The 25,167-nt window shown below is 46.5% G+C and overlaps 1 protein-coding gene across 1 annotated transcript in view; it reads right to left on the bottom strand.

Moving 5' to 3' along the window:
- The window catches only part of fbn2 (fibrillin 2), a 213,287-nt gene that overhangs the window by 177,037 nt on the left and 11,083 nt on the right, over positions 1-25,167 (bottom strand). Inside the window, exon 5 of the mRNA XM_045693798.2 lies at positions 22,793-22,888. Within this exon, the coding sequence (XP_045549754.2) occupies positions 22,793-22,888 (96 nt within the window). The remainder of the gene's footprint in view (positions 1-22,792; positions 22,889-25,167) is intronic.

Raw genomic sequence — 25,167 nt, 5'->3', positions numbered from 1 at the left:
GGCCTACAAGCCCTCAGTCCAGCCTCTCTCAGCCTATTGAGGACAGTCTGAGCACTGATTGTGCGTTCTTGGTGTAACTCGGGCAGTTGTTGCCATCCTGTACCTGTCCCGCAGGTGTGATGTTCGGATGTATCGATCCTGTGCAGGTGTTGTTACATGTCGTCTGCCACTGCGAGAATGATCAGCTGTCCGTCCTGTCTCCCTGTAGCGCTGTCTTAGGCGTCACACAGTACGGACATTGCAATTTATTACCCTGGCTGCATCTGCAGTCCTCATGCCTCCTTGCAGAATGCCTAAGGCACATTCACGCAGATGAGCAGGGACCCTGGGCATCTTTCTTTTGGTGTTTTTCAGAGTCAGTAGAAAGGCCTCTTTAGTGCCCTAAGTTTTCATAACTGTGACCTTAATTGCCTACCGTCTGTAAACTGTTAGTGTCTTAACGACCTTTCCAAAGTTGCATGTTCATGAATTGTTTATTGTTCATTGAACAAGCATGGGAAACAGTGTTTAAACCCTTTGCAATGAAGATCTGTGAAGTTATTTCGATTTTTACTAGTTATCTTTGAAAGACAGGGTCCTGAAAAAAGGATGTTTCATTTTTTGCTGAGTTTATATATATACTGCTCAAAAAAATAAAGGGAACACTTAAACAACACATCCTAGATCTGAATGAAAGAAATAATCTTATTAAATACTTTTTTCTTTACATAGTTGAATGTGCTGACAACAAAATCACACAAAAAAAAGCAATGGAAATCCAATTTATCAACCCATGGAGGTCTGGATTTGGAGTCACACTCAAAATGAAAGTGGAAAACCACACTACAGGCTGATCCAACTTTGATGTAATGTCCTTAAAACAAGTCAAAATGAGGCTCAGTAGTGTGTGTGGCCTCCACGTGCCTATATGACCTCCCTACAATGCCTGGGCATGCTCCTGATGAGGTGGCGGATGGTCTCCTGAGGGATCTCCTCCCAGACCTGGACTAAAGCATCCGCCAACTCCTGGACAGTCTGTGGTGCAACGTGGCGTTGGTGGATGGAGCGAGACATGATGTCCCAGATGTGCTCAATTGGATTCAGGTCTGGGGAACGGGCGGGCCAGTCCATAGCATCAATGCCTTCCTCTTGCAGGAACTGCTGACACACTCCAGCCACATGAGGTCTAGCATTGTCTTGCATTAGGAGGAACCCAGGGCCAACCGCACCAGCATATGGTCTCACAAGGGGTCTGAGGATCTCATCTCGGTACCTAATGGCAGTCAGGCTACCTCTGGCGAGCACATAGAGGGCTGTGCGGCCCCCCAAAGAAATGCCACCCCACACCATGACTGACCCACCGCCAAACCGGTCATGCTGGAGGATGTTGCAGGCAGTAGAACGTTCTCAACGGCGTCTCCAGACTCTCACGTCTGTCACGTGCTCAGTGTGAACCTGCTTTCATCTGTGAAGAGCACAGGGCGCCAGTGGCGAATTTGCCAATCTTGGTGTTCTCTGGCAAATGCCAAACGTCCTGCACGGTGTTGGGCTGTAAGCACAACCCCCACCTGTGGACGTCGGGCCCTCATACCACCCTCATGGAGTCTGTTTCTGACCATTTGAGCAGACACATGCACATTTGTGGCCTGCTGGAGGTCATTTTGCAGGGCTCTGGCAGTGCTCCTCCTGCTCCTCCTTGCACAAAGGCGGAGGTAGCGGTCCTGCTGCTGGGTTGTTGCCCTCCTACGACCTCCTCCACGTCTCCTGATGTACTGGCCTGTCTCCTGGTAGCGCCTCCATGCTCTGGACACTACGCTGACAGACACAGCAAACCTTCTTGCCGCAGTTCGCATTGATGTGCCATCCTGGATGAGCTGCACTACCTGAGCCACTTGTGTGGGTTGTAGACTCCGTCTCATGCTACCACTAGAGTGAAAGCACCGCCAGCAATCAAAAGTGACCAAAACATCAGCCAGGAAGTATAGGAACTGAGAAGTGGTCTGTGGTCCCCACCTGCAGAACCACTCCTTTATTGGGGGTGTCTTGCTAATTGCCTATAATTTTCACCTGTTGTCTATTCCATTTGCACAACAGCATGTGAAATTTATTGTCAATCAGTGTTGCTTCCTAAGTGGACAGTTTGATTTCACAGAAGTGTGATTGACTTGGAGTTACATTGTGTTGTTTAAGTGTTCCCTTTATTTTTTTGAGCAGTGTATAATAGTGGATACCCCATAACTTTTTTTGTAAACAGCTGAGGGATGAGGCTGGAGAAATGTAACCACTCTGAAATTCATAGACAGAGCTATGGATACAAGGACTGGCCATCCTTGAGATCAAAAGGATAGTTTTATCAATGTTTTGAGGCTTTACTGCGTTTGTTTACAATTACGTTGTTTACAAACAACGGAGTAAAACAAAGCTTATATTGTAGGTTCTGATGGGGTACGAATGTTGAACTAAGCTCATGGGGAATTAATAAGATATATTCTTCAAAATCAATGGGTATACTGCACGGTAGCGTATTCGCACCAACAGTCTCTACAAAATGAGGTAAATACCAATAAATTCTTGAAATTTGATGTAAACAAACAAGCTAAAAAAAAGCTAATGGCTTTCTAATGCAACTGCACCACCGCTCCTGAGTGGCGCAGCGGTCTAAGGCCGTACACCTCAGGGCAAAAGGCGTCACTAAAATCCATGGTTCGACTCCAGGCTGTATCACATCCGGCTGTGATTGAGAGTCCCATAGGGTGGCGCACAATTGGCCCAGCGTCGTCCGGGGTAGGCCGTCATTGTAAATAAGAATTTGTTCTTAACTGGCTTGCCTAGTTAAATAAAAAAAATTGTGGAATATTCTTAGATTTGTTTAGTTGAAATGTTGGTAATGAGTGTCAACATGAATGTACTGAACTACAGAGTATGTGGAATTTCATTAACAGGAGTCCATAAGGGACTAACCCCAACCCTATCATCAACAGGAGTCCATACAGGACTAACCCCAACCCTATCATCAACAGGAGTCCATACAGGACTAACCCTACCATCAACAGGAGTCCATACAGGACTAACCCCAACCCTATCATCAACAGGAGTCCATACAGGACTAACCCCAACCCTATCATCAACAGGAGTCCATACAGGACTAACCCCAACCCTATCATCAACAGGAGTCCATACAGGACTAACCCCAACCCTATCATCAACAGGAGTCCATACAGGACTAACCCCAACCCTATCATCAACAGGAGTCCATACAGGACTAACCCCAACCCTATCATCAACAGGAGTCCATACAGGACTAACCCCAACCCTATCATCAACAGGAGTCCATACAGGACTAACCCCAACCCTATCATCAACAGGAGTCCATACAGGACTAACCCCAACCCTATCATCAACAGGAGTCCATACAGGACTAACCCCAACCCTACCATCAACAGGAGTCCATACAGGACTAACCCTACCATCAACAGGAGTCCATACAGGACTAACCCCAACCCCATGTGGGATTCATCAACAGGAGTCCATACAGGACTAACCCTACCATCAACAGGAGTCCATACAGGACTAACCCCATGTGGGATTCATCAACAGGAGTCCATACAGGACTAACCCCATGTGGGATTCATCAACAGGAGTCCATACAGGACTAACCCTATCATCAACAGGAGTCCATACAGGACTAACCCCAACACCATGTGGGATTCATCAACAGGAGTCCATACAGGACTAACCCTATCATCAACAGGAGTCCATACAGGACTAACCCCATGTGGGATTCATCAACAGTCCATACAGGAAGTACATTTTTGTGAATGTAAGCCATAGAACTTTATTCAGAGCCTGAAAAGGAAATTCCTTTTCAAAGAAGACAGAAATTGGAACGAGACGAAAGGAAAGTGGCATACATCTGCCGCATTTACACACATACCTATTCCTGATTTAGGAACTGAGTCCATTTAATACCAGACGCTGATACTTCCCCTTCAATAGACTCTGTCTGAGTCCCAAATAGCATTCTATTCCCTATAGTGCACTACTTTAGACCAGAGCTCAATGGGAGTAGTGGACGAAAGTACTGTACTACTCCCATAGGGAGAAACCTCTGAGTCATCCCGCTGCCCTCTCTTTCCACTGTTGAAGAAGCCTCCACTTCACCTTTTAACAGCTCGGAAGCTTTTCCATCACATAAATGTATTATTAGTCATAGCATTTTTCCTTTCATTCTGATTATGATAACAATGCATAATACATAGATAGTCTAAAAAAGAATGGTAACCGTGGGGATTTTGACTAAAAACAGTATGGTTTACGGGGACTTTTATTTTGAAATAATTTACTGAATATTCTGACACACTGTTCCACATTTATGTCATATATGACATGGATGTTGCATAAATACAAGGGCTGACAAAACATTTATGCAGGTGTTATGAAGTCTTTCTGTCAGACGCAATTAATTATGTATATCCCCTTCATATAAAGTATTACCTATTGTTTTATAAGGCAATCAAATATCTCCTTTAGGGATAAAAACACAATCGTTGTATCTTATTTAAACAACAATTCATTTATGAAGGTATTGGAGTGACTTTCAATACACGGCAGATGTGATGACAACCTGGTCAAGCAAAAGGTTTTCATGATAAATATATTCAGTTTCAAGCGAACCAGCTGTAGACTCAATCACATTGTTGTGCACGGTCGGAACGACAATAACCACTTTGTTTTAGCCTGAAATGGCCATTGGCCTATATTCCCTGTGTGGGTGACTGTATTAAATATCCTGAAAGAGCTAAGACCTGCTAAAATCATGTTACGCCAACCAACTGACCATTAGATATAGCCAGACATTCTTGGTGAACGATAGAAACAAGATGAAAGTCAAGTAAGGTGAGTTGAAATCAGTTATATATACACATTACATATTTTTTATTTAACTAGGCAAGTCAGTTAAGAACAAATTCTTGTTTACAATGACGGCCTACCCCAGACAACGCTGGGCCAATTGTGCGCCGCGCTATGGGACTCCCAATCACAGCCGGATGTGATACAGCCTGGATTTGAACCAGGGACTGTAGTGATGCCTCTTGCACTGAGATGCAGTGTCTTAGACCACTGCTCCACTCGGGAGCTTTGGTCAACCCATTAATAGAATACTGGGCTCCTATTCAGAAAGCGTCTCAGAGTACATTGATCTAGGATTCTGTGTGGCTCAGTTGGCAGAGCATGGTACTTGCAACACCAAGGTTGAGGGTTTGATTCCCATGTGGGACCAGTATGAAACTGTTTTCCGTCACTACCGCAAAGTTGAACTACTACTGTTTTTTAGATTATTTTATTAGTCACATGCACAGGGTCGCAGATGTAATTGCAGGGTACAGCGAGTATTAAGCTCTGAGCTCCAACAGTGCATGTCAAAAAGAGAAGTGAATGAAACAATAATACAAAAAAAAAATAACAATAATATATACATATTTACAACTGTAACAATGATAAATGTCCATTGGGTGGTGGGGGAAGGGTAAATGTCCATTGGGGGAGCAGTGGGGGGAGGAAGGTAGGAAGTCCACGGGGCAGGAAGGAGACAGGGGGAGCGGGTAGCTGCCTAGTGGTGGCTATTCAGCAGTCTGATGGTCTGGAGGTAGAAGCTATTGGCCAGTCTGACAGTCTGACAGGTACCACCCTCTGTAACGCCTTGCAGTCCGCGGCTGTACCAGGCTGTGATGCATCCCGACAGTATGCTCTCGATGGTGCTCCCGTAGAACACTGTGAGGGCCCCCTCGGGGACAGGCCAAATTTCTTCAGCCTCCTGAGGTTGAAGAGTTGCTGTCGTACCTATACACCACAGTGTCCTTGTGGTTTGACAATTTCAGCTGCTCAGAGATGTGTATGTCGAGGATCAGTGTGGAAGAGGTAATGATGCCTACCTTCTCCACCTGGGGACGGCCCGTCAAGAAGTTCAGGACCCAGTTGCATAGGGAGGAGTTCAGTCCCAGGGCCGTGAGCTTTGTGGTGACTATGGTACTGAAGGCCAAGCTGTAGTCAATGAACAGTGTCGTCACATATGCATTCCTTTTGTCCAGGTGGGTGAGGGCAGTGTGTAGTGCTATGGCGATTGCAAATTGGAGAGGGTGGAGTGTGTCGGGGAGGGAGGAGGTGATGAGGAGGAGGTGACTAGCCTCTCGAAGCACTTCATGATGATGGAAGTGAGTGCTAGTCATTCAGTTCAGCTAGTTTCCCTTTCTTGGGCACGGGGATGATAGTGGCCTTCTTGTAGCAGGTGGGGATAATGGCCGAGCTAGAGAGAGATCAAAAATATCAGAAAACACAACAACTAGCTGGTCTTCAGCTGGCAGCCATGAAAGGGTTAACACACTTGAAAGACTTACATACGTCCTCTGTGGAGGCCGTAGCCCTCATTGTCCTCAGGGGTGCTACTCGGTAGCTCAGAGTCGTTATGCTTAAAGCGTCAGAAAAAGGTGTTTAGCTCGTCCGGTAGGGCGGCGTTGGTGTCCCCAACATGACTGGCTTTCTTTTTTGTGATCTGTGATGTTAGAAGCCCCTGCCACATACACATCGTGTCCGACCCACCGAATTGCTCCTTCACTTTGTCCCTATACTTGTGTCTTGCCATCTTGATCGATCTGTGTAGGTCGTATTTGTACTGTTTAACCATACAATTGTCTCCAGTCACCTTGCCATGTAAATAAGCAGTATCTCTCTCCTTCAGTTTCCTGACAAGGCTGGCATCAATCCACTGTTTTTGATTCGGGTAAGTTTTGAAAGACACCATCGGTATCACATCATCTATGCACTTTTTTATGAATCCGGTGACTGGGTCGGCGTATTCATTCATGTTATCCCCAGACGTGCCCCGGAACATATTCCATCCATGTTATCAAAACAGTCTTGGAGCATGGATTCTGATTAGTCAGACCAGCGTTGTACAGACCTGACCACCGGAACATCCCTCTTGAGCATTTATTTGTAGGTGGGGAGGAGCAAAATGGAGTTGTGGTCAGATTTGCCAAAAGTAGGACGGGAGAGGGCCTTATACCACTGTCGAAAAGGCGTGTAGCAGTACATCCCCCCGACAATGAACGCTGCCTCCGGGTACGCAGTCCCCAGTTTGTTCAGGGTCCATTGAAGATCTTTCAGAGTATTTTTGGTGTCGGCTTGGGGCGGGATGTACACAGCCGTGGCGATAGTCCCTAATAACTCTCTCGGAAGATAAAAAGGGCGACATTTGATGACCAAGTATTTCAAGTCGGGAGCAGAAGCTCGCAAGTTCCTGTACATTTCCATCATCGCACCACTTGTTATTGGTCATGAAGCAGACACCACCGTCTTTGTTCTTGCCAGAGAGAGCCCGTTTCCTATCCGCTCGATGAACTGTAAAACCCGCTGGTTGTATTTAAGCAGTTTGGATGTTGGAGGAAAGCTACGTTTCTGAAAAACAGAGTGTGTTGCAGAACCTGATGTCCCTCTGCAAGGAGATCCTCGTTCTGAGTTCGTCCCTTTGGAAGGAGATCCTTGCTCTGAGTTCGTCTCTCTGGAAGGAGATCTTCGATAATGAGTTTGTCCCTCTGGAAGGAGATCCTTGCTCTGACTTCGTCCCTCTGGAAGGAGATCCTCGCTCCGAGTTCGTCCCTCTGGAAGGAGATCCTCGCTCTGAGTTCGTCCTTCTGGAAGGAGTTCCTCGCTTGGAGTTTATTCACTGACCATCAGTAGGGACGAGGTTGAACTATTACTGTTGTGATATGGCTCACATCTATAGTAGGGACAAATCAGTGAAGGGTACAGAGAAAGGTAGCTTGACCCCTGATCTGTTTGTGCTCATTGTCAAGCATGTTTGGCATGACAATGAGTGACAAGGAGTTGGCGGACAAACATGCTGGCACAGAGGCTAAGATAAATTATTTTTCTGATTGGAATTTATGGTGCATTCCAATTCGCTAACCTAATCCCCACCTTCTGCACCTGTTTATAGGCTAGACATTTTGATGACACCTGTTCAAAACTCTCTGATCTGATCTTCTAGAGAAAATAAAAGCATGAGAATCAGAACGCACCACCTGTCTGGGTCGGACTGGCTTTCAGGGTACCCAGTCAGCTGACACGGGAGAGAGGAAATAAGGCTAGAGTGGGATTACTGGATCCCTCCATCCCCCCACTGTCCGTTACTATGGCCTATCCTAATGCCTCAGCAAACATGTGTTCTACACTAGGGCCCAATAAGCCTTGCAGTTCAGCTCACAATACGCCTTGCAGTTCAGCTAACAATACGCCTCGCAGTTCAGCTCACAATACGCCTTGCAGTTCAGCTCACAATACGCCTTGCAGTTCAGCTCACAATACGCCTTGCAGTTCAGCTCACAATACGCCTTGCAGTTCAGCAAACAATACGCCTTGCAGTTCAGCTCACAACACGCCTTGCAGTTCAGCTAACAATACGCCTTGCAGTTCAGCTCACAATACGCCTTGCAGTTCAGCTCACAATACGCCTTGCAGTTCAGCTCACAATACGCCTTGCAGTTCAGCAAACAATACGCCTTGCAGTTCAGCTCACAACACGCCTTGCAGTTCAGCTCACAATACGCCTTGCAGTTCAGCAAACAATACGCCTTGCAGTTCAGCTAACAATACGCCTTGCAGTTCAGCTCACAATACGCCTTGCAGTTCAGCTAACAATACTCCTTGCAGTTCAGCTAACAATATGCCTTGCAGTTCAGCTCACAATACGCCTTGCAGTTCAGCTCACAATACGCCTTGCAGTTCAGCTAACAATACGCCTTGCAGTTCAGCTAACAATACGCCTTGCAGTTCAGCTCACAATACGCCTTGCAGTTCAGCTAACAATACTCCTTGCAGTTCAGCTCACAATACGCCTTGCAGTTCATCTCACAATACGCCTTGCAGTTCAGCAAACAATACGCCTTGCAGTTCAGCTAACAATATGCCTTGCAGTTCAGCTCTGCAGTGGTCTAAGGCATTGCATCTCAGTGCAAGAGGCGTCACTACATTCCCTGGTTTGAATCCAGGCTGTATCACATCCGGCCATGATTGGAAGTCCCACAGGGCGGCACACAATTAACCCAGCGTCGTCCGGGTTTGGCCGGGGTAGGCCGTCATTGTAAATAAGAATTTGTTCTTAACTGACTTGCCTAGTTAAATAAAGGTTAAAAAAAAAATAACAACACATTTTTTAAAATAAAATTAACCTCTGACGATATGATTCACAATATTGATGTTGTGTCCTACAGAACTTTTATCAACCGAGGAGTTCCTTGTGTTTTAGGTATCAAGAATGATGACTGGGTCACCACTACTGCTGAGCGATTACTGCTTTTTGAGGTTGGTTCGGTTTTGGTTCAATTATTAAAAAATAATCATGGTTTTCGATTTCGGTTTTGATTATTTTTTATTTATTTTACATTAAATGCTATGTGGGATGAATGCTGTAACAACACAGCATAAAACAATGAATTGTCACGACTTCTGCCGAAGTCGATGCCCCTCCTTGCACGGGTGGTGCTTGGTTTTTCATTATCCATTGGTTTTGTCTTGTCTTCCATCACACCTGTTTCCAATCCCATGAATTACTTGTGTATTTAACCCTCTGTTTCCCCTCATGTCCTTGTCGGTGATTGTTTGATTGGTATGTTACGTGGGTTTGTGTATCCTTTACCCATTTTATTTTGTATTTTGGTTTTGGAGTTTGTTTTTAATTAAATACTCCATATTTAACCAACTTGGTTTCTCCTGCGCCTGACTTCCCTGCCACCTACATACACGAATATGACATGAATAAAAGTCCCATGAAGGTAGTGACTGTCCATTACTGCTTATCACTTATTAACCAACACTTATTCACATTACTTTACTTTATTCAAAGATTTCAGTTGTTGTGTATATTACATTTGTTTAATTTGATAACTTTATTATTTCCTTCCAAGTCATCAACTCATCTCTATAGAGCTGCTGCCTATGCTGTCTGACAAAATCATGTATTTTCGGGTAGAGATGCCTTGCGAAGCAACAGCTGCTCTCTATATCCCATCACAATCACGCGTTCTTTTCTCTTCTGTAGCAGGTGTAAAAGAAACACACAGACTGGACAAGTAGGTGCACAGTGGATTATGGTAATTGTAGTTCATTACCACATTACCTACTACATCGTACAGATCAGGATGGATCTAATTTATCTCTAGAGAAACTGTGCAATGTGCGCATTGAGCTCAAAGAAGACAAAAAAACTGAACAAAATGGAATTCAAATAATTGAACCGATGCTGTTCAATTCCTTGTTTAAAAACGAAAATAACCGAAATGATGGTTAAACGCTCAGCACTGGTTGCCAGAACCAGGGTGTTATGACAGAGATGGGATCCTCATCATAATGATGGGTTAGTTCGGCCATATCAGAAATATACCTCAACCAAACCTGGGTTCCAATAGTCTTTTGTTTCCTTTCAAATACGTCAAACATTTGATTGAGCCTAGCCGCTCGGAGGGGTGGGTTGCACTTTTGGGCCAATTCCATTGGTTCCATAGAGCAAGGTAATCTTTATCAAGAGTATCTAAGTATTTGAAAGATAACAAATACTATTTAAACCCAAGTCTGCATCAACATAACCTATTTCATCTCCTCAAAGTATTCTCTGTAAATCCAACCATCAAGGGTTGGGATAATCAACCCACTGCATCTAACGCACTGCATTTCAGTGCAAGAGGTGTCACTACAGTCCCTGGTTCGAATCCAGGCTGTATCACATCCGGCCGTGATTGGGAGTCCCATAGGGCAGCGCACAATTGTCCCAGCGTCGTCTGGGTTTGGCCGGGGGTAGGCCGTCATTGTAAATAAGAATTTGTTCTTAACTGACTTGCCTAGTTAAATAAAGGTTAAATAAAAATCAACATTGTATTAATAAGGAGACACCAGTTGCAGAGCATGATGGGTAGTGTAGTACAGCATGCTATTTCAATATACAAATACACTGAGTATACCAAACATTAGGAACACCTTCCTAATAACTATCCCTGGGCGCCAAAGATGTGGATGTCGATTAAGGCAGCCCCCACACCTCTCTGATTCAGAGGTTAAATGCGGAAGACAACTTTCAGTTAAAGGTATTCAGTTGTACAACTGACTAGGTATCCCCCTTTCCCTAATATTGAATTGCACCCCCCCCCCCCCTCCCCCTTTGCCCTCAGAATAGCCTCAAATCGTCAGGGCACTACAAGGTGTCGAAATGTTCCACAGGGATGCTGGCCCATGCTGACTCCAATGCTTCCCACAGTTGTGTCAAGTTGACTGGATGTCCTTTGGGTGGTGAACCATTCTTGATAGACACATGAAACTGTTGCGTGTGAAAAACCCAGCAGCGTTGCAGTTCTTGACACAAACCGGTGCGCCTGGCACCTAATTCCATACCCTGTTCAAAGGCACTTACATATTTTGTCTCCCCTTCATCTACACTGGTCGAAGTGGATTTAACAAGTGATATCAATAAGGGATAATGACTTTCACCTGGATTCACCTGGTCAGCCTCTGTCATGGAAAGAGCAGGTGTTCCTAATGTTTTGTGCACTTAGTGTATATGAGTTTGGCTAATGTCATTTGTGAACACTAAGTATCTTGAGAAGATCCAGCTAGCAGTCAAAGTCACTTGGCAAAGGCACATAATTAGCCATAAATCCTGTGTACATAATTGACCACCATCCATTGTGCCATTGTGTGAGCAATTCATATCTTGTCACCCAACACATAACAGTTAGTCAGTGATTACTGCCAATGCAGCTGTTGGGACTATTATGGTATGATATTATGGTATGATATTATGGACTATTATGGTATGATATTATGGTATGATATTATGGACTATTATGGTATGATATTATGGTATGATATTATGGACTATTATGGTATGATATTACGTTATGATATTAGTTTAAGTTTAAGTTTATTTTATGTTTACAGGGACAGTGCACATTAATCAACGTTTCAGTAAAAGTGCCGGTTTTAGCCAGCCGGCTAATTTTCAACCGCAGTCCCTGGGCAGGTTATTAAAAACAATTACAATATAGACAATCATTGAACAGTGAGCACACGCAGAGTAACATAGGACAAGCAAGACATAGCATACAGACAGAGCAACATAGGACAAGCAAGATGTAGCATACAGACAGAGCAACATAGAACAAAAAGCAACAAGACAAAATCCATAAAAACAACAGAGTGTTTCCACACCTCACAAGCTACAGACAACAGACAACATGGAAAGCGGCAATACACAGCTAGGGATTATGTTCACAAGTCTGATTGACCTTTAGCCATGTCTTTATGCATTTTGTGAAAGTGTGATATGTGGTGCAGTTATGTGTGTCTGATGGCAGTGTATTCCAGACATGGGAAGCTCTCACAGAGAAAGCAGATTTACTAAAGGTGCTTTTCCTTAAGGGAACTATACAGTCACCTCTCATGGCAGACCTTGTGGATCTGCTGCCATATGTTTGGGTTTTCTGTTTGACAAAAATACTGAGTGGAGGGGGAGCCAGGCCATTTAGGATCTTGAATACAAGACATGCGTCGGTGTATTGCACAAGATTTTCCCAACTCAGGAGTTCATGCTTTCTGAGGATGTAACAGTGATGATGGCTATTGGGCTTTCTATCGAGCACTTTGAGAGCCTGTTTGTAGACAGACTGAATAGGTTTTAATGTTGTATAGCAAGCTTGGGTCCAACTAGTCAAGCAGTATGTTAAGTGGGGGAGTATCATCGATTTGAAATACAGTTTTGCTACCTCTGTGGTCAAACAATTTCGTATAAATCGGAAATTAGCTAGGTTGAATTTGGTTATTTGAATTACCTTTTTCACATGCTTTTTAAAAGAGAGGTTGGAATCAAGTATGATTCCAAGGTACTTAAAATCAGATACCACCTGGAGCTTCTCCCCTGACACATAGACATCTGGCTCAGTAGCATCTGTTGCCCTCTTTGTGAAGAACATGCAAACAGTTTTTTTCACATTGAGATGCAAACACGAGTCACTGAGCCACTTTGTAACCTGGACCATTACAGTAGTGAGTTCTTGTGCAGCTTGTTGTTTGCTCTTTGCATGCACATATATCACTGTATCATCTGCATACATTTGAACTTCAGACCCAGTGCAGATGGAAGGCAGATCATTAATGTACAGGCTGAACAGGAGGGGCCCCAGTATTGACCCTTGGGGCACGCCCACATCATAGCTAAGAGTGGGCGACAGCTCATTGCTCACTCTGACACACTGAGTTCTGCCTTCAAGGTATGATTTCATCCATCTCAAGGCATCGGGGGAAAAGTTGAACTTGGACAATTTTGTGATGAGAATCTCATGGTTAACAGTATCGAAAGCCTTCCTTAGGTCCAGAAACACAGCCCCAACAACGCCCCCTTTGTCCATCTTGGACTTCACATTTTCCAGAAGAAAGCAGTTGGCCGTTTCTGTGGAGTGTTTCGCTCTGAAGCCAAACTGCATGGAGTGTAATGTGAAGGGGCTGTTGTTGAGGTGGGAAATCAGTTGTTCTGCTACACACTTTTCAACAACCTTCGACACTACAGGTAGTAGTATACTAATGGGCCTGTAGTTACTCACATCAGCAGGGTCGCCGATTTAAAGATGGCCGTTATTATGGCTGACTTCCATACCCTTGGAAACACCCTCAGACCAATAGATGTGTTGTTAGATATTATGGTATGATATTATGGTATGATATTATGGTATGATATTATGGTATGAGTGAAAACAAAAGTCCGGCTGCAACCTAGTCTTTAAAAAAAATCATTTTGGGTAGTTTCATTTTATTCAGAGAGGGATAGCATGAAATGAGAGGGGAGCCAAAGAGAGAGGGAGACGCAAAATAGTGTAGGGTCGGGACTGTACCCACACTGGGGTGTGCTTCAGGCAGTGTCTTTACCCACTACACCATCCTCAGTTACAGCCTAGTCAGTTACCCACTACATTATCCTCAGTTACAGCCTAGTCAATTACCCACTACATTATCCTCAGTTACAGCGTAGTCAGTTACCCACTACATTATCTTCAGTTACAGCCTAGTCAGTTACCCACTACATTATCTTCAGTTACAGCCTAGTCAGTTACCCACTACATTATCCTCAGTTACAGCCTAGTCAGTTACCCACTACACCATCCTCAGTTACAGCCTAGTCAGTTACCCACTACATTATCCTCAGTTACAGCCTAGTCAGTTACCCACTACATTATCTTCAGTTACAGCCTAGTCAGTTACCCACTACATTATCCTCAGTTACAGCCTAGTCAGTTACCCACTACATTATCCTTAGACCAGTGGTGTAAAGTACTTAAGTAAAAATACTTTAAAGTACTACTTAAGTCGTTTTTGGGGGTATCTATACTTTACTTCATTACATTCCTAAAGGAAATAATGTACTTTTTACTCCATATATTTTCCTTGACACCCAAAAGTACTCATTACATGTCACGACTACTACCGTAGGTAGCTCCCCCTCCTGTTCGGGTGGCGCTCGGCGGTCGTCGTCGCCGGCCTACTAGCTGCCACTGATTTCCTTTTCCCCCTTTTTGTTGATTGTGTGCACCTGTTTTTGGTTTGGGCTGATTAGCTGGGCTATTTTAGCCAGGAGGCCCGCCTGCTCTGTGTGCGGGATTGTTTGGTACTGTATTGCTTGTGTATGCACGCTCATTTGTATTTTTGAAGTGCGAGTGCATATTTTGCGCCGACCTGTTTTTGTCCCATGTGTTTGGGCACATTTGTTTTGGTGTGCGCTCTAGTTCGCTGTTGGGGCGGCTTGTGTTTTGCCGTTGTGTGTTAAATAAATAACACTACCCTGCATTCTCTGCCTCCTGCTCCTGACTCTGCACCCACCACGCCCTAGCGTTACAGAATCCCGCACCATTATCCTGAATGGAGTCAGCACGAGCAGCTGCCAACCCTCTACTCTCGATGGAGGAACGTGTTCTCCATCACACATCAGTTCTCCATCGGATCGGATCGGCGATGGATCAGATGATGGAAAGGATGGACCGTTGGGAGAGGAGTGGCCTCCTCTCCCCACCTCCGGCTCCTCCGACTAATCCGCCTCCTTCCCCCCCTTCATCCGGCTCCGGCGTGCTTCGTCTTGCGCTCCCGAGGGAGTATGATGGAGCGGCGGCTGGGTGCCAGGGATTTCTGTTCCAGCTCGAGCTGTACCTGGCCACCGTGAGACCTACTCCCTCTGGGGAGGAGAGTGTGAGTGCCCTCGTTTCCTGCCTGAAGGGCCGAGCTCTGGAGTAGGCCAACGCGGTCTGGAACAGTCCGGACTCGGCGAGGGATCACTACCCAGAGTTCACCCGCCGCTTTAGGGCTGTATTCGATCACCCTCCAGAGGGAAGAGCGGCGGGTGAGCGGCTATTCCACCTCAGGCAGGAGACGAGGAGCGCGCAGGACTTCGCGCTGGAGTTCCGGACCTTGGCTGCTGGGGCGGGGTGGAACGACAGGGCCCTGATGGACCATTACCGGTGTAGTCTCCGGGAGGACGTCCGCAGGGTGCTAGCGTGTCGAGACAACACTCTCTCTCTCGACGAGCTCATCGACATGTCGATTCGACTGGACAATCTGCTGGCTGCCCGCGGGCGTTCTGAAAGGGTCCTGTCTGTTCCACCTCCGTGCACTCCCGCCCCTATTCCTATGGAATTGGGGGGGGCTGTGCCGAGGGGTACCGGAGGAGGTGGCTCCTCCTGCACCAGCTGTGGTCGGAGAGGACACACGGCCGACCGGTGCTGGAGGAGTCAGCCTGGGAGTCGAGAGGGCAGGCAGAACACTTCTCGGTCACCCCAGGTGAGTCAGCATCAAACTCACCCAGAACCCGCTGTCGGTCACATGTTCGTTGAAATAGTTTTTTTCTGATTTTTTTCCCTCTTCCCAGCATAGGGCGCTAGTCGATTCAGGCGCAGCTGGGAACTTTATGGATCGTGGACTCGCCATTAAGCTGGGTATTCCGCTAGTGCCGATAGATCCCCCCTTCCCCGTGCACTCCCTAGATAGCCGGCCATTAGGGTCAGGGTTGGTCAGGGAGGCCACGGTTCCACTGGACATGGTAACGCAGGGGAATCATAAGGAACGGATTAGTCTCTTCCTTATCGACTCACCTGGGTTTCCGGTGGTGCTGGGGGTTCCCTGGCTGGCTAGTCACAATCCCCGGTTTTCGTGGAGACAGGGGGTTCTCCAGGGGTGGTCAGAGGAGTGTTCAGGAAGGTGTATAGGAGTTTCCATCGGTGCCACGTCGGTGGAGAGTCCAGACCAGGTTTCCACTGTGCGCATCCCCCCTGAATACGCTGATTTGGCGATCGCTTTCTGTAAGAAGAGGGCGACCAAATTACCACCTCATCGACAGGGGGATTGTGCGATAGATCTCCAGGTAAACGCTGTACTTCCCAAGAGTCACATGTACCCTTTGTCACAGGAGGAGACGTTGGCTATGGAGACATATGTCAGGGAATCTCTGGGACAGGGGTACATTCGGCCCTCCATTTCACCCGCCTCCTCGAGTTTCTTTTTTGTGAAGAAAAAGGAGGGAGGTCTGCATCCGTGCATTGATTACAGAGGTCTACATTCTATTACAGTGGGGTTTAGTTACCCGCTACCTATGATCGCTACAGCGGTGGAATCATTTCACGGCGCAAGGTTCTACACAAAACTGGACCTCAGGAGCGCGTATAACCTGGTGCGTATCAAGAAGGGAGACGAGTGGAAGACCGCATTTAGTACCACATCGGGCCATTATGAGTACCTCGTCATGCCGTATGGGTTGAAGGCGCTGTTCACCGATGCACCCGTGTTGGCGCACCTGGACCCCTCTCTATCCTTCATAGTGGAGGTGGACGCATCCGAGGCTGGGGTGGGTGCCGTGCTGTCACAGCGCTCAGGTACGCCACCTAAACTCCGCCCCTGCGCTTTCTTTTCGAAGAAGCTCGGTCCGGCGGAGCGTAACTATGATGTGGGGGACCGGGAGTTGTTAGCGGTGGTAAAAGCCCTGAGGGTGTGGAGACACTGGCTTGAGGGGGCTAAGCACCCCTTTCTCATCTGGACCGACCATTGGAACCTGGAGTATACCCGGGCAGCCCGGAGACTGAATCCGCGTCAGGCAAGGTGGGCCATGTTCTTCACCCGGTTCAGGTTTACTATTTCCTACAGACCGGGCTCCCTGAACACGAAGGCCGACGCGCTGTCCCGTCTCTATGACACAGAGGACCGGCCCATCGATCCAACTCCCATCATTCCGGTGTCTAGGCTGGTGGCACCGGTGGTATGGGAGGTGGACTCGGACATCGAGCAGGCGTTAAGGGTGGAACCTGCACCTTCACAGTGTCCCACGGGTCGCTTGTACGTGCCGCTTGGTGTTCGGGATCAATTGATTCGGTGGGCCCACACTCTACCCTCTTCGGGTCATCCGGGTGTGGCGAGGACAGTGCGGGGTCTCAGGGGGAAGTACTGGTGGCCCACCTTGGCTAAGGACGTTAGGGTCTACATCTCTTCCTGTTCGGTATGCGCCCAGAGTAGGGCTCCTAGGCACCTTCCGAGAGGGAAGTTACAGCCCCTCCCCATTCCACAACAGCCATGGTCGCACCTGTCAGTGGACTTCCTGACCGATCTCCCCCTGTCTCAGGGGAACACTACGGTCCTGGTTGTTGTGGATCGGTTTTCAAAGTCCTGCCGTCTCCTCCCGTTGCCCGGTCTCCCTACGGCCCTACAGACTGCGGAGGCCCTATTTACCCACGTCTTCCGGCACTACGGGGTGCCGGAGGACATTGTCTCTGATCGAGGGTCCCAGTTCACATCCAGGGTATGGAAGGCGTTTATGGAACGTCTGGGGGTCTCGGTCAGCTTGACCTCCGGTTATCACCCTGAGAGTAATGGGCAGGCGGAGAGGGTGAACCAGGAGGTGGGCAGGTTTCTGCGGTCGTATTGCCAGGATCGGCCAGGGGAGTGGGCTAGGTACATCCCATGGGCAGAGTTGGCCCAGAACTCACTCCGCCACTCCTCTACTAACCTATCACCCTTCCAATGTGTTTTGGGTTACCAACCGGTCCTGGCACCATGGCACCAGAGTCAGACCGAGGCTCCTGCGGTGGAGGAGTGGGTGCAGCGCTCCAAGGAGACCTGGAGAGCCGTCCAGGAATCCCTGAAACAAGCCAGTGGACGGCAGAAGAGGAGCGCTGACCGCCACCGCAGTGAGGCCCCCGTGTTCGTACCGGGGGACAGGGTCTGGCTCTCGACCCGGAACCTGCCCCTCCGTTTGCCCTGCCGGAAGCTGGGGCCGCAGTGTGTAGGGCCCTTCAAAGTCCTGAGGAGGATAAACAAGGTGTGTTATAGGTTACAACTTCCTTCCTATTACCGTATTAACCCCTCGTTTCATGTGTCTCTCCTCAGGCCGGTGGTAGCTGGTCCCCTGCAGGTAGGTGAGGTGCCGGAGGTCCCTCCACCCCCTCTGGACATCGGGGGGTCCCCGGCGTACACCATACGGGCCATTCTGGACTCGAGACGCCGGGTGAGGGGCCTGCAGTACCTCGTGGACTGGGAGGGGTACGGCCCGGAGGAGAGGTGCTGGGTACCGGTGGGGGACGTCTTGGACCCATCCCTGTTGAGGGATTTCCATCGCCTCGACCCGGATCGCCCTGCGCCTTGCCCTCCGGGTCGACCTCGAGGCCGGTGTCGGCGCGCTGCAGGAGCCGCGCGTCGGGGGGGGGGGGGGGGTGGGGGGGGGGGTACTGTCACGACTACTACCGTAGGTAGCTCCCCCTCCTGTTCGGGTGGCGCTCGGCGGTCGTCGTCGCCGGCCTACTAGCTGCCACTGATTTCCTTTTCCCCCTTTTTGTTGATTGTGTGCACCTGTTTTTGGTTTGGGCTGATTAGCTGGGCTATTTTAGCCAGGAGGCCCGCCTGCTCTGTGTGCGGGATTGTTTGGTACTGTATTGCTTGTGTATGCACGCTCATTTGTATTTTTGAAGTGCGAGTGCATATTTTGCGCCGACCTGTTTTTGTCCAATGTGTTTGGGCACATTTGTTTTGGTGTGCGCTCTAGTTCGCTGTTGGGGCGGCTTGTGTTTTGCCGTTGTGTGTTAAATAAATAACACTACCCTGCATTCTCTGCCTCCTGCTCCTGACTCTGCACCCACTACGCCCTAGCGTTACATTACATTTTGAATGCTTAGCAGGACAGGAAATTGGTCAAAATAACATCCCTAGTCATCCTTACTGCCTCTGATCTGGCAGACTCACTAAACACACATGCTTAGTTTGTAAATGATGTCTGAGTGTTGGAGTGTTCCCCTGGCTATCTGTAAATTATTTCTGAGTGTTGGAGTGTTCCCCTGGCTATCTGTAAATGATTTTTGAGTGTTGAAGTGTTCCCCTGGCTATCTGTGATAAAAAAATGTAACAAATTATATGGTGCCGTCTGGTTTGCTTAATATAAGAAATTTGAAATGATTTACACTTTTACTTTTGATACTTAAGAATATTTAAAACCAAATACTTGTATTAGACTTTTACTCAAGTAGTATTTTGCAACTTAGTCAGTTTTAATCAGCTGAGAGCACAGACACAGACTTAAACCCCATTCCTTGACTCCTCTTGATGAAAGGGACTGAAGACAGACACAGACTTAAACCCCATTCCTTGACTCCTCTTGATGAAAGGGACTGGAGACAGATAGAGGTCCAGGTTTAGCCATCCAATGCCTGTGTGCCTGTTCAAAGTGTCTAGTCAAGACCAATCTGGGACCCTAAATCAGCCTGTCAATCTGTCCCTTTATTTAGTGGCTAAGTTTGTTTTAGTTAGTTAAGATCTTGTGCCACATGTGGCTTTTAACACTATTTAATAGACACTCTCTACTACAAACTAGCGCTCCATGACACACACGCACACACATGCGCGCGCACACACACACACACACACACACACACACACACTCTCACACACACACACGCACACACACACACACACACACACACACACACACACACACACACACACACACACACACACACACACACACACACACACACACACACACACACACACACACACACACACACACACACACACACACACACACAGCCCTAATGTCTTTCCCAGAAACACACCACCAGAGAGGTGGTATAAATAACCCTGGGATGTGAGGAGCTGGCCCACTGCTGAGTCAATGACAGACCCTGTGAATCATCCTCCACCGGGGATACACCTTTCTCCATGACATCCAGCCTAGGTACAGATCTAGGATCAGGTTCCCCTCCCCCAATCCATTAGTGGGGGAAATGAAAAACTAACCATAGATTAGTGTGTGGGGGCAACTTCACCATACTGCACGCCCACCACAGCACAGCACCAGTAAGCTCTGAGGGGTTACTGCCAAAACGGTTAGACCAGAACAAAGGTGGGAAAAAGAAGAGCCAAAGTCCAGAAGAGGTCAAAGGTGGGTCAAATCATGTGGTAATGACATGTCTGGTAACATCTCACTTTATTCATATAAACATTCATGACCGAGAGGGAAATGGTCATTCCCATGTGCAAACAGGTGCAGACTAAAAAAGTGAGTTTTTAACTCTGTGCTGCAGTACAGGTTTCTGCTTGTGTAACATTATCACTAGAAGACACTAAATACCTATCGTGGCAAGTGACCTCGCTTCTTAGTGTCTGCAACTGTGTCCTCTTGTCACTTCTCTTAGTTGAGGTTTAAGATAACTGCCTAATGGCCAGTGGGGTTTCTAGACCATTTCAACTGGGGGGGGGGGGGGGGCAAGCTGGGGCCAGTTGTACTGTTAGAAGGGCCAGTTACATTAGACGTTATTGTTGTCATATCGTTTTCTTCACTGCATTGCAGGCATTAGCAGGCAAAATACCATGTTCATAATCATCATCGTTGCCACTGTCTAATAACGGATGTAAAAAAAAAAAAAGAACGATAGCAAAAATGTGTTATGTAAAAATTATTTCATACTCCACATTTAGGGGGGCCACAAGGGGGTCCAAAATTGTTGTCACAGATAGAGATAGATAGAGAGGTAGAGATAGATAGAGATACATAGAGATTGATAGAGATAGAGAGAGGTAGAGATAGAGAGAGAGATTGATAGGGGTAGAGAGAGATAGATAGAGGAGAGAGTAGAGAGTAGATAGAGGAGAGAGAGTAGATAGAGGTAGAGAGAGATAGAGAGAGAGGTAGAGATAGAGAGAGATATAGAGAGGTAGAGATAGATAGAGAGAGGTAGAGGTAGAGAGAGATAGAGAGATAGAGGTAGATAGAGAGAGAGGTAGAGCTAGATAGAGATAGAGATAGAGGTAGAGGTAGAGAGAGATAGAGGTAGAGAGAGATAGAGATAGATAGAGAGAGAGGTAGAGAGAGATAGTTAGAGATAGAGAGAGAGGTAGAGATGGATAGAGATAGATAGAGATATAGATAGAGGTAGAGAGAGATAGAGGTAGAGAGAGATAGAGGTAGATAGAGAGAGAGGTAGAGATAGATAGAGATAGAGGTAGAGGTAGAGAGAGATAGAGGTAGAGAGAGATAGAGGTAGAGATAGATAGAGATAGATAGAGAGAGGTAGAGAGAGATATAGAGAGGTAGAGATAGATAGAGAGAGGTAGAGGTAGAGAGAGATAGAGAGATAGAGGTAGATAGAGAGAGAGGTAGAGCTAGATAGAGATAGAGATAGAGGTAGAGGTAGAGAGAGATAGAGGTAGAGAGAGATAGAGATAGATAGAGAGAGAGGTAGAGAGAGATAGTTAGAGATAGAGAGAGAGGTAGAGATGGATAGAGATAGATATAGATAGAGGTAGAGAGAGATAGAGGTAGAGAGAGATAGAGGTAGATAGAGAGAGAGGTAGAGATAGATAGAGATAGAGGTAGAGGTAGAGAGAGATAGAGGTAGAGAGAGATAGAGGTAGAGATAGATAGAGATAGATAGAGAGAGGTAGAGAGAGATAGATATAGATAGAGGTAGAGATGGATAGAGATAGATAGAGAGAGAGAGGGAGGACACTTAAAAAAAGTGCTATCTAGAATCTATGTAAGGGTTTTTTCAGCTGTCCCCATCTGAGAACCCTTTAAATAACCCCTTTTTGGTTCCAGGTAGAACCCTTTCCGGTTCCAGGTAGAACCCTTTCCACAGAGGGTTTTACATGGAGCCCAAAAGGATTCTACCTGGAACCAAAAAGGATTCTACCTGGAACCGGAAAGGATTCTACCTGGAACCAAAAAGGATTCTACCTGGATTCTACCTGGAACCGGAAAGGATTCTACCTGGAACCGGAAAGGATTCTACCTGGAACCAAAAAGGATTCTACCTGGATTCTACCTGGAACCGGAAAGGATTCTACCTGAAACCGGAAAGGATTCTACCTGGAACCAATAAGGATTCTACCTGGATTCTACCTGGAACCGGAAAGGATTCTACCTGAAACCGGAAAGGATTCTACCTGGAACCAAAAAGGATTCTACCTGGATTCTACCTGGAACCGGAAAGGATTCTACCTGAAACCGGAAAGGATTCTACCTGGAACCAAAAAGGATTCTACCTGGATTCTACCTGGAGCCCAAAAGGATTCTACCTGGAACCGGAAAGGATTCTACCTGGAACCGGAAAGGGTTCTCCTATGGGGACAGCCCTAGAACCCTTTCGGTAGAAGTGAGACTTGCCAGGCGACACCTCTCCTCCACCCCCAAACATTTTTTATGAAAAAATAAATAAATGAGTGACGAAGAGTTTCCATAGGCTTGGGCTCTTACCTCTCTCACACTGGGGCCCAGTGAACCCGTAGACACAGGCGCACCGGTTGGGTCCAATGCAGCGCCCGCCGTTTTGGCACTTACTATCGCAGACGGCTAAAACAGAGACACACACACACACAGTTTCAGTTAGTCACACACACACATATGTATGCACACACACACACACACACACACACACACACACACACACACACACACACACACACACACACACACACACACACACACACACACACACACACACACACACACACACACACACACACACACACACAACTGCACATCTAGCACTTACTATCGCAGACGGCTGAAACAGACAGACAGACACACACACACGCCCAACTGCACATCTGAGGGCCTTATTTTTCCATGGTCTTTGTCAAGCCATGATTACAGAAGTGGGTCAAATTCCCCTGGTTTCCAATTGTCTCTCTATTTTCCCTTTGAAACAGATGCCAGGTTATTTATGTTGGCACTTTGAGCAATGGGGTTTGGGGGAGGTGTGTCTTCCTAATTGTCTATTGCCAGTGAAGGCTAATCAGCGTAGTGGCTAGAATCCTCATTAGATTCAATGGGATTTTCAAAAATATCCAAATCTCGGTTAGCCAGAAGACTTAAGCAAGAAGACTTGAGCCAGCCAAGGTGTAGGGAGAGGACTTCAAGCTGTCAAACTGCTTGCGACATATTTCCTCTGCTTCCTTTGTTTACGCCACGACTGTGTGAGTTGTTTTAACAGAAACCAGGCAACGACACCCCCGGCCCCTCTCCCCCACCACCCATCTACCCAAACTCGCTGTGTGCGGTGCCAAGGGGGCCTCCGCTTTGAAGACGAAAGTCAAACATTAGCCTGCACATTCTGAGAGTTTTCTCCCCCCACCCCCTCAACACTTTCTAACAGTCTCCCAGCATAGCTAGGCTAGGTCAACATGCAACCTTCTGCCAAGTCCTATCTACTACTATCTACCTCTATCTACCTCTATCCCTTACCTCTATCTACTACAATCTACCTCTATCTACTACTATCTACCTCTATCTACCTCTATCCCTTACCTCTATCTACTACTATCTACCTCTATCTACCTCTATCTACTACTATCTACCTCTATCTACTACTATCTACCTCTATCTACTACTATCTACCTCTATCTACCTCTATCTACTACTATCTACCTCTATATACTACTATCTACCTCTATCTACTACTATCTACCTCTATCTACCTCTATCTACTACAATCTACCTCTATCTACTACTATCTACCTCTATCTACCTCTATCCCTTACCTCTATCTACTACTATCTACCTCTATCTACCTCTATCTACTACTATCTACCTCTATCTACCTCTATCCCTCTATACCTTACCTCTATCTACTACTATCTACCTCTATCTACCTCTATCTACTACTATCTACCTCTATCTACCTCTATCTACTACTATCTACCTCTATCTACCTCTATCTACCTCTATCTACCTCTATCTACTACTATCTACCTCTATCTACCACTATCTACTACTATCTACCACTATCTACTACTATCTACCTCTATCTACTACTATCTACCTCTATCTACCTCTATCTACCTCTATCTACTACTATCTACCTCTATCTACTACTATCTACCTCTATCTACTACTATCTACCTCTATCTACCTCTATCTACTACTATCTACCTCTATCCCTTACCTCTATCTACTACTATCTACCTCTATCTACTACTATCTACCTCTATCTACTACTATCTACCTCTATCTACCTCTATCCCTTACCTCTATCTACCTCGATCCCTTACCTCTATCTACTACTATCTACCTCTATCTACTACTATCTACCTCTATCCCTTACCTCTATCTACTATTATCTACCTCTATCTACTATTATCTACCTCTATCTACTATTATCTACCTCTATCTACTACTATCTACCTCTATCTACTACTATCTACCTCTATCTACTACTATCTACCTCTATCTACTACTATCTACCTCTATCCCTTACCTCTATCTACTACTATCTACCTCTATCCCTCTATACCTTACCTCTATCTACTACTATCTACCTCTATCTACTACTATCTACCTCTATCTACTACTATCTACCTATATCTACCTCTATCCCTTACCTCTATCTACTACTATCTACCTCTATCTACTACTATCTACCTCTATCTACTACTATCTACCTCTATCTACTACTATCTACCTCTATCTACTACTATCTACTACTATCTACCTCTATCTACCTCTATCTAGCTCTATCTACTACTATCTACCTCTATCCCTTACCTCTATCTACTACTATCTACCTCTACTACTACTACCTCTATCTACCTCTATCTACTCTATCTACTCTATCCTCTATCTACTCTATC

This window comes from Salmo salar, chromosome 01, assembly GCF_965601325.2.
Source record: "Salmo salar chromosome 01, fSalSal1, whole genome shotgun sequence".
Lineage (NCBI taxonomy): Eukaryota > Metazoa > Chordata > Actinopteri > Salmoniformes > Salmonidae > Salmo > Salmo salar.
The sequence above is the reverse complement of the archived record's forward strand: the minus strand, read 5'-3'. Positions and strand labels throughout refer to the sequence as shown.